This window comes from Bos indicus, chromosome 4, assembly GCF_029378745.1.
Source record: "Bos indicus isolate NIAB-ARS_2022 breed Sahiwal x Tharparkar chromosome 4, NIAB-ARS_B.indTharparkar_mat_pri_1.0, whole genome shotgun sequence".
NCBI lineage: Eukaryota > Metazoa > Chordata > Mammalia > Artiodactyla > Bovidae > Bos > Bos indicus.
Window position 1 is genome coordinate 101,639,731 of NC_091763.1, and position 14,482 is coordinate 101,654,212.

Here is a 14,482-nt window from a genome sequence, read left to right on the forward strand (position 1 = left end):
CTGATTTAGATAAGAGGAACTAATACTGATAAATACATTAGCTGCTTCATGAGAATATATTATTTATACTATGCTTACTTAAAATTGAAAAAAGACCTCTGGGAAATTAATTCACCCCAGGCCAAATAAATATCTGCTAATATCCTGACATAATTATCACACATGGGAGGTTAATACACCCAAAAGCCAGATTAATACCTGCTAATATCTGAAGATAATTTTCGAGCCCAGCTCAGGCAATAATTTCCTATGAGCAGTTAAACAGCCAGTCAGGCAGCACATGTTAGCATATTATGCTTTCTTATTTTCCTAATACTGTAAAAAATATTAATGATGATGATGATGATAATAATAGTTTTTAAATGACTGTTGTTGCTGTTTAATCACTAAGTCAAGTCTGACCCTTTGCAACCCCACAGACTGGAGCCCACCAGCCTCCTCTGTCCGTGGATTTACCAGGCAGGAACCCTGGAGTTGGTTTGCTATTTCCTTCTCCAGGGGATCTTCCTGACCCAGGGATCAAACCCACATCTCCTGTATTGCAGGAGGATTCTTTACCACTGAGGCACCCGGGAAGCCCCTTTTAAATGGCTGGTTAGTGGGAGATAAACTACTTTCAACAAGCCTGCCTGAAGTTGACTCCAGGGTGAAAAGGAAAATTGGTTACCTGTATAGCCAAAAGCCTGATGACATTGACCAGAAAACTAAATGCTCAAAGCCATGACTCTTCCAAAGTAAGAATCAGAAATCTGAACCAGATGCATCAGGGCAGGACTAGGGGTCAGGAGCAATTTGAGTCTCTGTAATTGCTTAATATGAGGACCAACCCACCCCCTGGATACCTGTGACTACTGTCTTTTCGTGGATACCTCAGACCCAGACCTGTGTACTAAAACCCATTTTTAAAAATAAAACTTCCTCTTCTCTAGCTGACTATAGATTTAAACTGAAGATAAAACCATGGTTCACGGGGACCTTGATTCTCAACTCTAACTTGTTCCTTGAACAAGAGGAGCACATGTGCCTCCACTGGAGCCTCTGTGGATTCGGGGACTCCACTGCTTCATGACGTGGGCAGCCCCTGAGAACATGCTTACCCCTCCCCAGTTGAGAGTCCGAGCCAGGTCATTCCCGGTCCCCAGAGGAAGGACCCCGACAGGAGGCTGAGGGCTCAGCTGCAGTTCATCCAGAATGGAAAGGATCCAGCCCACCTACAGACATTTGGGGGCCAGAAGAGATAGAAGAAAGATAAATAAGTTACAAAGAAGACAACCTGAGAATAGGAGGCTTTAAAAGGAGCAAAACAGAATAGGCATATTTTTCTTTAAAAATCCAGCAACCAGGAAACAGAAAGGGCACTTATTGCAAGCAGCTTCAGTGTGCCAAGTCTCTTCAAAGGGAAAAAGAACCATATTGTATACACCATTTCATATAAACAAAACTAGACCCGTTCATCACGTGTTTAACCAGTACGTGTATGTGCTCGGTCATATTTGACTCTTCGCCCCATGGACTGTAGCCATGGGGTTGCAAAGAGTCAAATGCAGGCTCCTCTGCCCATGGCATTTTCCAGGTAAGAATACTGGAGTGGGTTCCCATTTCCTTCTCCAGGGAATCCTCTTGACCAAGGGACTGAACCCACATCTCTTGTGTTTAACTAGAGATCTACTTTAAAATTCAAGAGAGTTTACAATTTAGGGAGGTTGGTTCATCCCTAGGGCATTTCAGGAAATCAGACTAAATCTCAATTCTGGCTCACACTGGCGTTGTCATCTTGATTAAATATTTAACCTCAGTAAGACTCATTTATTTGATTTTCAAAATGAGGATAATAATACCTACCTCACAAGATTGTTTATAGATTAAAACTAAAACTTATATAAAAACCTTGATATGGTGCATAGCTTATGGAAGTACTCATTAAATGGTTACTCTGTACGTTATCATCTTAGAAATTAGTAGTGCTTTCCTAAATATCCCTACATTCCTCTTAATGAAACATTAAAAAACATAATTATGGATGAACTTAGTACTTATTATAAGTTTAGGCAGAAAATGGATACTTATATACTAGAATCATATTCCTGTTCTATCTTTTTCTAAGATAAATAATACTTGGTATTTTGTCTTATTATAACTATTTAGAAAAATTACCCCAAACTTGGAAACAGCAAAAAGAAACTTGAATATTGTCACAGTGTCATTCTAGAGCAGTGTCACAGGCTTATTTAAGAACTTTATGAGTGTTAAGTTACTGAGAATTTTTGTCCTGTAGAGACACAAACATTGATAAGAGAAGAGCACTTTAAATGCTCTGGTTCTATTCCCCCATCAGAACATAAACCAATTTTGCCTCAAATTTAGAAAAATTATTCTGGTATAAACTACATAATTCTTTTCCTCTTCTTCTCCAATAAACTGGCGGTATTATCTTGCTAACTCCTTTATTACAAACCTAAATAAAGTTTTTAACATTTATTGATTCTAAAGTTGTTTGAGAGTCATGTTTCAAATTTTTTAAAACTGTATTTTAACAGTACATTTATTGAACACTACTATATATAAAGCATGGAAATAAGGAATTGAAATAAAAAGATGAGTGAGACACTCTAAGGTAAGGCAGAATGGTTGCTCTCAAGGATTTTACAATTAACAAAAAGAGGGGCATACTGATCTTTCCTGTGTGCTAGTCCCTGAGCAAAGCTTTCTGCTGAATTATTAAACTTCAAAACAACTCTCTACAATAGATATAATTTTCATTCCCAATTCATAGACAAAGAAACCAAGGCTTGAAAGGTTCAGTGACCGCCTTAACATCACATCATTTATATGGTAGAGCTGACATTCAAAGCTAGGCTTGCCACATATCAAAGGCCAACCTCTGAGCGACTCTGGTGCAAGGAATGTTTCAGTAAAGAACTAAACTCAGCTTCCAAGTGGCCTGACCATCCCAGAGTCAATGGCATGGACCTTTGGGATCTTTGGAGCACTGGGGAATCCTTCAGTTTAGTTCAGTTCGTCCCTCAGTCATGTCCGACTCTTTGCGACCCCATGAACTGTAGCACGCCAGGCCTCCCTGTCCATCACCAACTTCCGGAGTTCACCCAAACTCACGTCCATTGAGTTGGTGGTGCCATTCAACCATCTCATCCTCTGTCGTCCCCTTCTCCCACCCTCAATCTTTCCCAGCATCTGGATCTTTTCAAATGAATCAGCTTTTCGCATCAGGTGGTCACAGTATTGGAGTTTCAGCTTCTACATCGGTCTTTCCAATGAACACCCAGGACTGATCTCCTTTAGGATGGACTGGTTGGATCTCCTTGCAGTCCAAGGGACTCTCAAGAGTCTTCTCCAACACCACAGTTTAAAAGCATCAATTCTTCAGTGCTCAGCTTTCTTTATAGTCCAACTCTCACATCCATACATGATTATTGGAAAAACCATAGCCTTGACTAGATGGACCTTTGTTGACAAAGTAATGTCTCTGCTTTTCAATATACTGTCTAGGTTGGTCATAACTTTCCTTCCAAGGAGTAAGCATTTTTTAACTTCATGGCTGTAATCACCATCTGCAGTGATTTTGGAACCCAGAAAAATAAGGTCAGCCACAGTTTCCCCATCTATTTGCCATGAAATGATGGAGAATCCTTGGAATCTGCTTAATCAAATTCAGTTTATTTGCAGATTTATTAACTGAGCTACACAGAGGCTATGTTATTTGCTCAAGATCAAATAATCAGAAGTGAAAGAAGCAAGAGTCATAACCAGGTCTGCTGACCCCTTATCTAAAACCCTTTCTCCTCCACGGTGACTATTTTTTAGGATATCAAACTTGCCCATCCATCAAGAAGCCTAAAATTGTGCTTACCTTTTAGAAAGGGGTAACACAATGCTGGCCCAAGGCGGGAAACTAAAAATTCAGATCTACACGAGAGTCCACAAGTCCCCTAATTTGCTCAAACTGAGCAAAACACCCCTAGACAAGTCCTCAGATTCCCATCCAGGGCTTCTTTAGCTCTTCTTTGACACAACACTCACTAAGCTTGCTACTGAAATAAAAGGAAAAAAAAAATGCCAGACACTAAAGTAGTGCTAATGACTGTTAGAGGTTGTTCCTTGGCCACTGAAAACACAAATGAGATCGAGTCAAAGCAGAGGCCTCTAATAAATGATGAGAAGGGGGTTTAAAGGTCATGAAAAAGGACATGAAAACTCAGAAATCCCAACAATCTGGGCTCCCTGACTACAGCTGTAAACAGCCCTGAGTAGAACCAGAGACTCTGAGAGAGGAGGTGGAACTTACTGGAAATCTAATTCCATATCCCATATACAGCAGGGAAAAGAAGACAGACTCTTTAACTTCTCTGAGAGATGCTCTGGCAGCTCCCCTATTCTGATTTATACTCACAAGTCAAATCTAAGTTCTTTTAGGTAGATTGAAATGAGAAATATTTTTCTTGTGGTCCTTTGAAGTAGGTCTGTCTTTTCTGGATAAAATAATGCTATGAGTTCACACTTTGAACATTCTATTTCCCTCCAGACATAAAAATAAGAGGAAAAAAAAAAAGTCTCCGTGGGTCAGAAACAAAGAAAGCACAGGGGGCAAGCAGAGGAAGCCAGGCGTTTGGCTTCTGTCTGATTACAGGGGATAAAAGTTCACCCCTTGCTGGCAGGAGGCTGTGTATGAACCAGACTCCCTATGTGGTCAGAAGAAAAGAGGCCAAGAAGAGAGGGTGAGGAGCCACTGCCTGAGGCCTTCATCCACAGAAAGCTGTGATGCCTTAGGGCTGGAGGGATAAAGCTTCTATTAGTGAGCTGAAATGCCCATGAGCTTGTTGACACACCCGAAACACCCCTGACCCAGGGTCAGGATGGAGCCCTAACCATTTACAGAAAATCCAACTCAAGCCTCAGGATCCTGGAGACCATTAAAACTACTAGAAAAGATTAGTACAAGGGTGCAGAGAAAGAAAAGGGAAAAATCAAACACAGCCAAACATCTTCCTCTGAAGTCGAGCCTGCAGAGAGAAATTCTAAATACCAGAAAGAACACTAAGAGTAAGACAGACCAGAAGGTCAGAGAATAATTTACAACCCATGAAACACAAATAATTGTCAAGTAACTTTGAAATAAGTGTCCCATAACTTCCACGAATTGATAAAGTGTCTCCTAATAGATCTTTATTTTTCGTGTCAAACTTTATTTTGGGGGCTCCAAAATCACTGCAGATGGTGACTGCAGCCATGAAATGAAAAGATGCTTACTCCTTGGAAGAAAAGTTATGACCAACCTCAGCAGCATATTTTAAAGGAGAGACATTACTTTGCCAACAAAGGTCGGTCTAGTCAAGGCTATGGTTTTTCCAGTGGTCATGTATGGATGTGAGAGTTGGACTGTGAAGAAAGCTGAGCCCCGAAGAATTGATGCTTTTGAACTATGGTGTCGGAAAAGACTCTTGAGAGTCCCTTGGACTGCAAGGAGATCCAACCAGTCCATCCTAAAGGAGATCAGTCCTGGGTGTTCATTGGAAGGATTGATGTTGAAGCTGAAACTCCAATACTTTGGCCACCTCATGCGAAGAGTTAACTCATTGGAAAAGACTCTGATGCTGGGAGGGATTGGGGGCAGGAGGAGAAGGGGACGACAGAGAATGAGATGGCTGGATTGCATCACTGACTTGATGGACATGAGGCTGAGTGAACTCCAGGAGTTGGTGATGGACAGGGAGGCCCGGCGTGCTGCGATTCATGGGGTCGCAAAGAGTTGGACACAAATGAGCGACTGAACTGAACTGAATAGATCTTTGATCAGTATAATTGTCCTTATTCAAACGTCAAGAATTGTTCCTTTCTTTTTCTTGGAAGGCTGCCAAGATTCCACATGAAACTGTGGTGTGATTCCACAAAATGGCAAGAGTCCTCTGGACCCTCTGACTCATCACCATCTCCTTTCTGTTTTACACTTGGCCTAAGTATAGGCTTCTCCAGTGGTTCAGATGGTAAAGAATCTTCCTGCAAAACAGGAGACTCAGGTTTGATTCCTGGGTGGGGAAGATCCCTGGAGATGAAAATGGCAACCCACTCCAGTATTCTTGTCTGAAGAATCCTTTGGACAAAGGAGCTTGGTGCGCTATAGTCCATGGGGTTGCAAAGAGCTGGACATGGACTGAGCTACTTTTGCTTCGCTTTCAAGCATAAAAAGAAAACATACAGTTGATTTGAATGTAAAGGATCTTCCCCTTTCTTACCAGTTGATCTGATTTAAACAAAACAAAACAAAACAAAAAACACTGCAGAAATAGATTCTCTCTCCTTTTCCCAATAGCCAGTTTGTTGTTGTTCAGGTACTAAGTCGTATCTTACTCTTTGCGACCCCATGGATTGCAGCACACCAGGCTTCCCTATCCTTCATTATCTCCCAGAGTTTGTTCAAACACATGTCCATTGATTTGGTGATGCCATCCAATGGCCAGTTAATCAACCGTCTAATTTCCCCCTGAATACAAGCAGGCATCATCAATTACATAACCCTTGGAGTCATTAAACGTCTCCTGCCTTTCACAGCACAGATTTTTTTGTATTGAATCCATAGTTGGCTCACAGTTCTTTGGCTAACGTGGGTCTGGATCTTCCTTTCACACAAGTCTTGAATACTGTTTCTCATCCAAGAGCTACATCATCACTACCCAACAACCACCTTCCCCAAAAGGCAACATAACCCAGGAAAGGCACAGAGATGGGGGAGACTTGCTGGGTCAGAAGCCTGGCTCCATCACATACTTGCCAGCTGAGCTTAGGCAAGTCAGTTAACCTAGTTCCCTCCTATGTAAAAAGGGGTAACAGTACTTGCCTCATACGGGCATTTTATCAGTTAAATGACATAAAGACATTGATTAGCAGGTGCCTGACAAATAGGAAACCCTAAAATTAACATTTACTGCTCTGCCTTAAGCTATATTTTTCTTCCTTTTTCTTTACTTCATCCACAAAAGCCCAGTTTCCTAGAAGCAAAATGCCTTTTTCCTGTCTCTCCACTTCGAAGTTGAGCCTTGAATTTCACAGATCGATCCCAACACTGACTGCCAACAAGTCACAAAGTCTTTCACAGACTATCAAAAAAAGTAAAAGCCAAGCTGTACTATAGCAGAAAGGTGAAAGAGACAGGGGATGGGGGTAGAGGGGGCAGGGCGGGGGGTGGGTGAGACTACAGAACAAATACACCTAAAACAGAAGGAGGCATAAAGATCTTCAGTACTAGTCCGTGTCTCTGCCCCTATGAGAACAAAACTATATAAAAGGTCTTAAAATCTGTTATCAGCGGCTCTCCCTTCCCAGGACCCAGGACCCTGTTCCTGCTGGAAGTCCAGATGCATATTTGTGGGCAGGACTGTGTTTGTAGAGAATTTTGCATTACCCCAAATCATCTCCACAAGCACCTCTTCCATTAAACTTAATTAATTGCAGCAGTGGACACTTAGCATATTTCCCATCCCAACTGAAGAAGGGGCAGAATCATGTTCCAGGTAGCAGAGCTCCTTCCTGCCTTCATGTTAGGAAAAGCAGGGCTGATAGATCTGGCACACCAGGGTCCCTGGCTTCAGCCCTGAGCAAAGCAGCCCAGCCCAGAGGCTGCAGCAGTTGCCCGATGCTGCCACCTCCTGGCCACATTCAGCTATAACTATCACCAGATAATTTCCCAAGTGCAGGCTGAGCAGTGTTTTCTTTCAGCAATATGCTAGCTTGAGAACGGACTGAGGGGCGGGCGAACAGGATCGTGAATTGACGTTTTCTTTGAACAGAGCGGGTGCACAATTGCCTTTCCTCATATTATCTGCAGGCAGAAAAGTAAAGGATTCTCATATGAAGAAATCAAAAGAGCGAGGGGAACGTTTCTACACCCTGAAAGACCATCCAAAGGCAGCATTTGACAACTAGGTTCCCTTCCTAGCATGTACACTGCCATTCGTCCTTTTGATATTTTTATATTTGCACTTAATAGTTTACAAAGTCACTCTATGGTAAGATAAATGTTTAAAATCAGCGCTAAAGGATTGAGAAAAAAGCCAAAATATGAGTTGTTGTTGTTGTTTTTTTTTTTAATACAATGTAGACTTTAGGCTGTCCATTCTCTCACTGGCATGAAGACAACTGAGGTTACACCATGTGCTGCTTCTCAAGAGAGTCTGGGATGTGGAGAGGTTGAGAGAGAAGACGCAAGTGGAACAATTTTCTTGCCCTGTCCATTAGAAGGAAATAGACCTTTTTCCCCTGTTCTGTGGCTGCAGTGAGCCAGGGCATGGGCATGCCTTCTGTTTAGCATGTATCTTCACCTGGGGATGCCAACTGAACCAGAAATAAGCATGCTGTAGTTCAAGTCCGTTTAACTCCAGCCCTTGGGAAAGACATCAACAGGATTAAGGGTGGACCTTTGGGTCCAGCTCAGTTCATCAAGGCCAAGGACAGGGTAATGACAGATCACACTGCACCTTAAAGATCCTTAAGGAGGGGAGGGGACCAGTGACTTTAGTGTCTCAGTTTACAGACTCCTTGATAGTTAAGCAGCAGCCGTGGGGAGCTGGATGGGTGGAGATCTGGTCGCAGAAAGCAAAGAATGTAAATCTACCCCATGACCAAAGCCAGAATATAAACATGAAGATTTGAGATCATTCTGAGTTATTTTCTCTCCGCCTAGAGATCAAAGATGAGACCAGCCCACAGGATACCTGCAACTATGTGACCATCTTGGGATTCTGTAAACCAGTTATAAAGAGCCTGAAACTGTGGCGCTGTCCCCCGCAGCCACCACTGGCCAGGTGTGGTCACAGACTGCTCAAATGTGGCTGATCCAAACTGGAGGCATTGTAAATTTAAAATATAGGCTGGTTCTGGAGACAATACAAACTGAGCATAAAATATCCCATTAGTAACTTTACACTGACTATGTGTTGAAATGATAGTATCTTGGATATACTGGGTTAAAGAAAATATATTATAAAATCAATTTTACCTGCTTCTTAGTTTTTTAAGTGTCTTCTAGAAAACTTAAAATTAAAGACTGCAGCTTACATAATAGTTCTCCTGAACACCAATGGTCTCTACTAATACAGTGCTACAGCTGTGAAGACCCTTAGGGATCCAAATGTGTCTGTTTTCAGACTTAGAACATCTCAGAAGGGGTTAAGGAACTTTCCAAAAGCCACAGCAATGGTGGCACAAGCATCTCTTCCTCTTCCAAGTGCAGTATATGCCTTTGTACTTTTTAACAGCATCAAATTAAAGTAACTCATACTGAAGCCTAAGAACTTTTTTCCAAATTAATGCAAGATGTCTGTATATTCAGAGAAGGCAATGGCATCCCACTCCAGTATTCTTGCCTGGAAAATCCCATTGATGGAGGACCCTGGTAGGCTGCAGTCCATGGGGTCACTAAGAGTCGGACACGACTGAGCGATTTCACTTTCACTTTTCACTTTCCTGCATTGGAGAAGGAAATGGCAACCCACTCCAGTGTTCTGGCCTGGGGAATCCCAGGGACGGGGGAGCCTGGTGGGCTGCCGTCTATGGGTCGCACAGAGTCGGACACGACTGAAGTGACTTAGCAGCAGCAGCAGTCTGTATATTAAATAATACTTTGTATATAAACTGACGTGATTAAGGATTAACATATCATCATCCCAACCAGTTAAAAGTATTCCATTTCTGATTCTTCCTAGAGCCTTGTCACTTAGAATTCTGACAACCTCTACAGTGATAGACATACTCACTAAATGAAGGCTGAGCACCTGATGTCAAACATATACCCGGCACTCAGGAATTATCCTTCATTTGCCAAGAGCCAAGAGTTTCTCTTCATGACTCCATCAGCAGGCCTCTCCTTCAAACAAACACTCAAAATTAAAAGTTTCTTATTCTAAACTGATCAAATTAAAAATGTTAATCATGTACCTTGATAAACACGTCATAAACCCCAGATACCTTTCACAGCACAACTTGTTTTAACAAGGTAAAATAAAATAAAATCTGGGTTTACATAAGGTAGAAGATATGCAAAGTTTTGATTCTACATGATTGGACTACAGAGGTTACCACTGACAAAAATAATTAGCTCAAAAGAACGTGTCAATTCTAAGAGAAATATACCACTTTTCATAGCTGTTGTACATATAAATGTCTACTGCAGTTGTGAACTATGTAGAAGGATGTAAAAACTGAAGCTAGGATCATAGATAAGGTACCAGGGAGGAAAAAGCACCCAGAACATAAATGAGAAGTTACATCCAGGCTTCTGGAAGATCTAGATTATGGTCTAGGTCTTCCAGATACCTAATTATGGTGTCTGGAAGATACCAAAAAGATACCTAATTATGGTATGTTTAAAGAAGAGATGCTAGAAAAGATAACAAAAGCAGGAGAACCAGGTAGTCTGTGAGTCAAGAAGGTGACATTAATGACACCAGAAAGTATTTCTAGAAATTCAACACTGTGATTGGATCTGCTCATTAGAACTCCTTATGTGTGTTGCTCATTAGTTGCTCAATCGTGTCCGGACTCTTTGCAACCCCATGGACTGTAGCCCACCAGGCTCCTCTGCCCATGGGATTCTTCAGGCAAGAATACTGGAGTGGGTTGCTATTCCCATCTTCAGGGGATCTTCCCAACCCAGGGATAAAACCCATGACTCTTTCACTGCAGGTGGATTCTTCACCATCTGAGCCACCAGGGAAGCTCAGAAATCATTAGGGTGGTACTGAATCTCACTCATTATGGGTTTTGTCCCATTGATGGCATCTCCGACTCAATGGACATGAGTATGAGCAAACTCCAGGAGATAGTGAAGGACAGGGAAGCCTGCTACAGTCCATGGGGTTGCAAAGAGGCAGGCACAACTTAGCAACAACGATAAATCTCTCATTCTGGGTTTTGTCTATTAAAGTGTGCCAGGCACTCTATTAAAACTATTCTCCTGAAAACCACCAGTTATCTCCTAGTTTCCAAATCCATACTAATCCTTGAGTCTCTTAATAATATAATTACTGTCTGTCTTGAAACTTCTTTGGGGGTTGTTTTCCTTGATAAGACTACTGGTGGTCCTTCTCCTTCTATCTTTTTCTCTTCTTTTGAAATTCAGCTCTGACTCCATAATTACAAATGTTTCACATGTGTCTGGACTAGGCTCTTCTTTCTCTTTCCTTTATGCTTTGAATTTCCATGTTTCCAAACATTTCTCGTCAATACCACAAACCCTAGAACAGTGCTTTCTACACATACCTGCTGAATAGAGGGAAAAAAGCCGTGAGGGGGTTGGGGGTGGGCAGAGAGAGGTGATGAGAGACTCAGGGGAGAAGGGGAAGTTTGGAAGGTGGAACAGCCAGTCCATGATGAAGCCCAAGATATGAAGATGGCACAGGCAGCCAACACGGATTTGAGGTAATTGTCATTTAAGAGAGAGAAAGGACCCTGAATTCAGGATACCAGGGGTATCCCAACAGTCAAAGAATTCTGGAAAGCACCAGGTTAAACAAAGCAAAATAGGTCTGGCTTCTTTAAGACTTTATAATGAATTTTATAAGCTAATAATGTGTATCAGAGTTTCAAAGAATAGTAAACACTATTTTCTCAACTGAAAATTGTTTTCTCTCTGCAGAAAATCCTAAAGGACTAGTGGAATCACTGTTTAATTTCTTTCTGGTTGTGCTTATTAGTATATAATGTGTATTCAGCGCAGCATTAAGTGCTCACGTGCTGTGAGAGATAAAATTAGAAGATTCTGTTGCTACCTTTGAGAATAAAACATTCTAATTAAGAAAATTAGAGAAAAGCCAAAGATAGTTCATAATAAAATCCTATGAGATCAGACTCTAAATACAGAAGAAAAGATACTGAACAGCAAAATCTAAATGTCACCATTCTCAATTATTTGCCTTTGCTAAATATAGCAACATAAGTAGAGGGCAAACTGAGAAACAGATGAGACAAACTGGGGGAAATACACTCGTGATGTTAAACGTCAGCCCAATTCCATCTTTTCTCCTAAAATGACTCCAAAGAGGATCAACTGTGATCTTTAAGACAAAATGTTGGTCAATATTCTAACTTTTATTTCCACAAGTAAAAAAAAAAGCAATAATTCAATCGTGTATGCATATTTCTCTTCCAGAATTGTCACCAACTATTAATAATATCTGGAAATAGGTCAGTTTCTGTTTTAAAAATCATTTAGTCATCTATGATCTTCATTCTAGTGATCTGGCTAGAAGATCACTTCTAGTGATCATAAGATCATTCTAGTGATCTAGTGATCTTCATTCTAGTGATCCTTACTTTGTGGATCAGGGAGACACAGGACAGGAGTGGGGGAAACAGAATTTAGAAAGACCAAGACTGAATCCTTAAGGGCAATAACAAGAATCCCTCCTAACCCTTAGGGGCTTGGATTCACATAAGAGACAAATGTTTTAGGGCAGTGGTCCCCAACCTTCTGGCACCAGGAACTGATTGTATGGAAGATAATTTTTCCAAGGACCAGAGTCAGGGGAGGATGGTTCGAGTGCATTACAATTATTGTGCACTTTACTTCTATTCTTATTATACCAGTTCCACCTCAGATCATCGGGTATTAGATCCCAAAGGTCGGGGACCCCTGTTTAGGGGACTAGAGAGACTGTGAGGTGGGAAAAAGAAATACACATGTTTTCAGGAGAACAAATGGCAGACGGAAGAAACAAGGAAGAGAGCCGGATTCTCTTTCTAGGACCTACCGTTCCATCCCCGCCACAGGCCAGAATCCGCAGGTTTGGTACCTTCCTATACAACTCAAGCCTGTGGAGGAAACAGGAAAAAGTTAACAAAAGAGCCTATCCCTGGCCACGGCAGAGAGCATTATTCCAACACACAGCACAAAAGAGGGGGAGGGGCAGGTGAAGAGAATGTATAATCATGAGGATGGTAATGGCTTCAAAACTAGTTACAAAGCGACTCGATCTGAGTGATCACAAGAGGACTGACTCCAACAGTCGGATTAGAGGCCGGCAATCAGATTAGAGGCCGGCAGCCAACACCGTGTTTAAGTGGCCGGTATTGGAACTCCTAGCGCTTATTTCCCATGACTCCTATCAATGTGTCAACTCAGATTATTTCCCTCATTAGTGTCAACTTCCTTCTTCTTCTTTCCAGTCATTCTCCTCCTCCTTTCTCAAAGAAAACCATCATTAATCAATAGTCCATATAAGTCTCTTCCTTATATTTGATTAGCTTTCCTCAGATCTATTTATTTTTCAGACTTATACTTCCCACTCTCAACCCTAGAAAACCTTCTTCAGAGAGATGGGACACTCCACCAGCATTATTACAACTGCACCCACAACTCCACTCACTTGCTAATACTAAAACCTCCATTTATATCTCTCAGCCCAAAGAGGGAAGATGTACTGAATTTTCTTTCTTTTGATTTTGTCTTCTTGAAAATTGTCTTTCCTGTTGTCTCTGAAGAAAATGCAATGACACTTCCCCTACTAAACTGTCTGCTGAAGTGAAGATTCTAATGGCTCTACTCCAGAAACATCACCTTATTTACATCAAATGACATTTTTCCTGAAAACAGTTACTGTCTTGCCATATTCTTTATGGTGATCTGTGAAGTTATCTACCTAAAGCCTAACTGAAAATGATAAAATCTTAAGAAAAGTAAACATAAAATGGCAAAACCCAGGATTGTAGATTTGCTTTAATAGATCTGAATGCAGATGTATTAATAGATGTGTAATAGAATGTATAATAGAATGATGTATTCTATTAAAAAAATAGAAGTCTTATAGCAAACTCTAGTAGCAAAGAAGTTCATAGATTAGAAGAATGACAACAGAAATTAATTTTCATAATTAATCTTCTCCTGCATGCTTAAAATACATAATTTATCCATTTCATAGAGGAATATTATTTGTCTAGAAATTATCTGATAAATTCTCAGAAATGATCTGAGTGCTTCTTTGCCTCTGATATTACTTATTGAAAAGTAATTAGTGTCTCTTTAGCTCTAAAGTTTAACAGATGAAATCTGAACTATCTTACAGGTGGGTTTTCAAAAGGGAACCAGACAACAGCAGAAACATCCCTGGCTCTTTCCTACCATACACCCTTCCACCAAAAGGAAGATATAAGATACATGTCACCTACAATAGACTTTATTTTCCACCCCTTTCCACAAAAAATAGAGAATGAAATTTCTGAGAGGCCCAAACAAGGGATTAAACAGGAACTAGAATGTCTCCCCGACTCTGCTATGGAATCTACAGGTGTAATCAATTCACTCGTTTCACAAGTGCTCATGGATGCTACACACAATCTCTAAATCAAATAAACAAACACATTCATAAACAGATCATGGCCATTCTCCACAAAGACACACTTCTTCCTCTTAAGGTACCTCTCCAAAGCCATACATGCAGAAGCAGAAAAAGGATGGATCCTTTCTCAATTCAGACTT

At 41.0% G+C, this 14,482-nt stretch overlaps 1 protein-coding gene across 2 annotated transcripts in view; it reads right to left on the bottom strand.

Moving 5' to 3' along the window:
* Positions 1–14,482, bottom strand: part of DGKI (diacylglycerol kinase iota) — a 513,531-nt gene that overhangs the window by 219,108 nt on the left and 279,941 nt on the right. For both annotated transcript variants that reach the window (XM_070788214.1, XM_070788213.1), the window contains exons 12-13: positions 12,759–12,819; positions 1,098–1,211 (exon numbers count right to left, since the gene is read on the bottom strand). In XM_070788214.1, the coding sequence (XP_070644315.1) occupies positions 1,098–1,211; positions 12,759–12,819 (175 nt within the window). The remainder of the gene's footprint in view (positions 1–1,097; positions 1,212–12,758; positions 12,820–14,482) is intronic.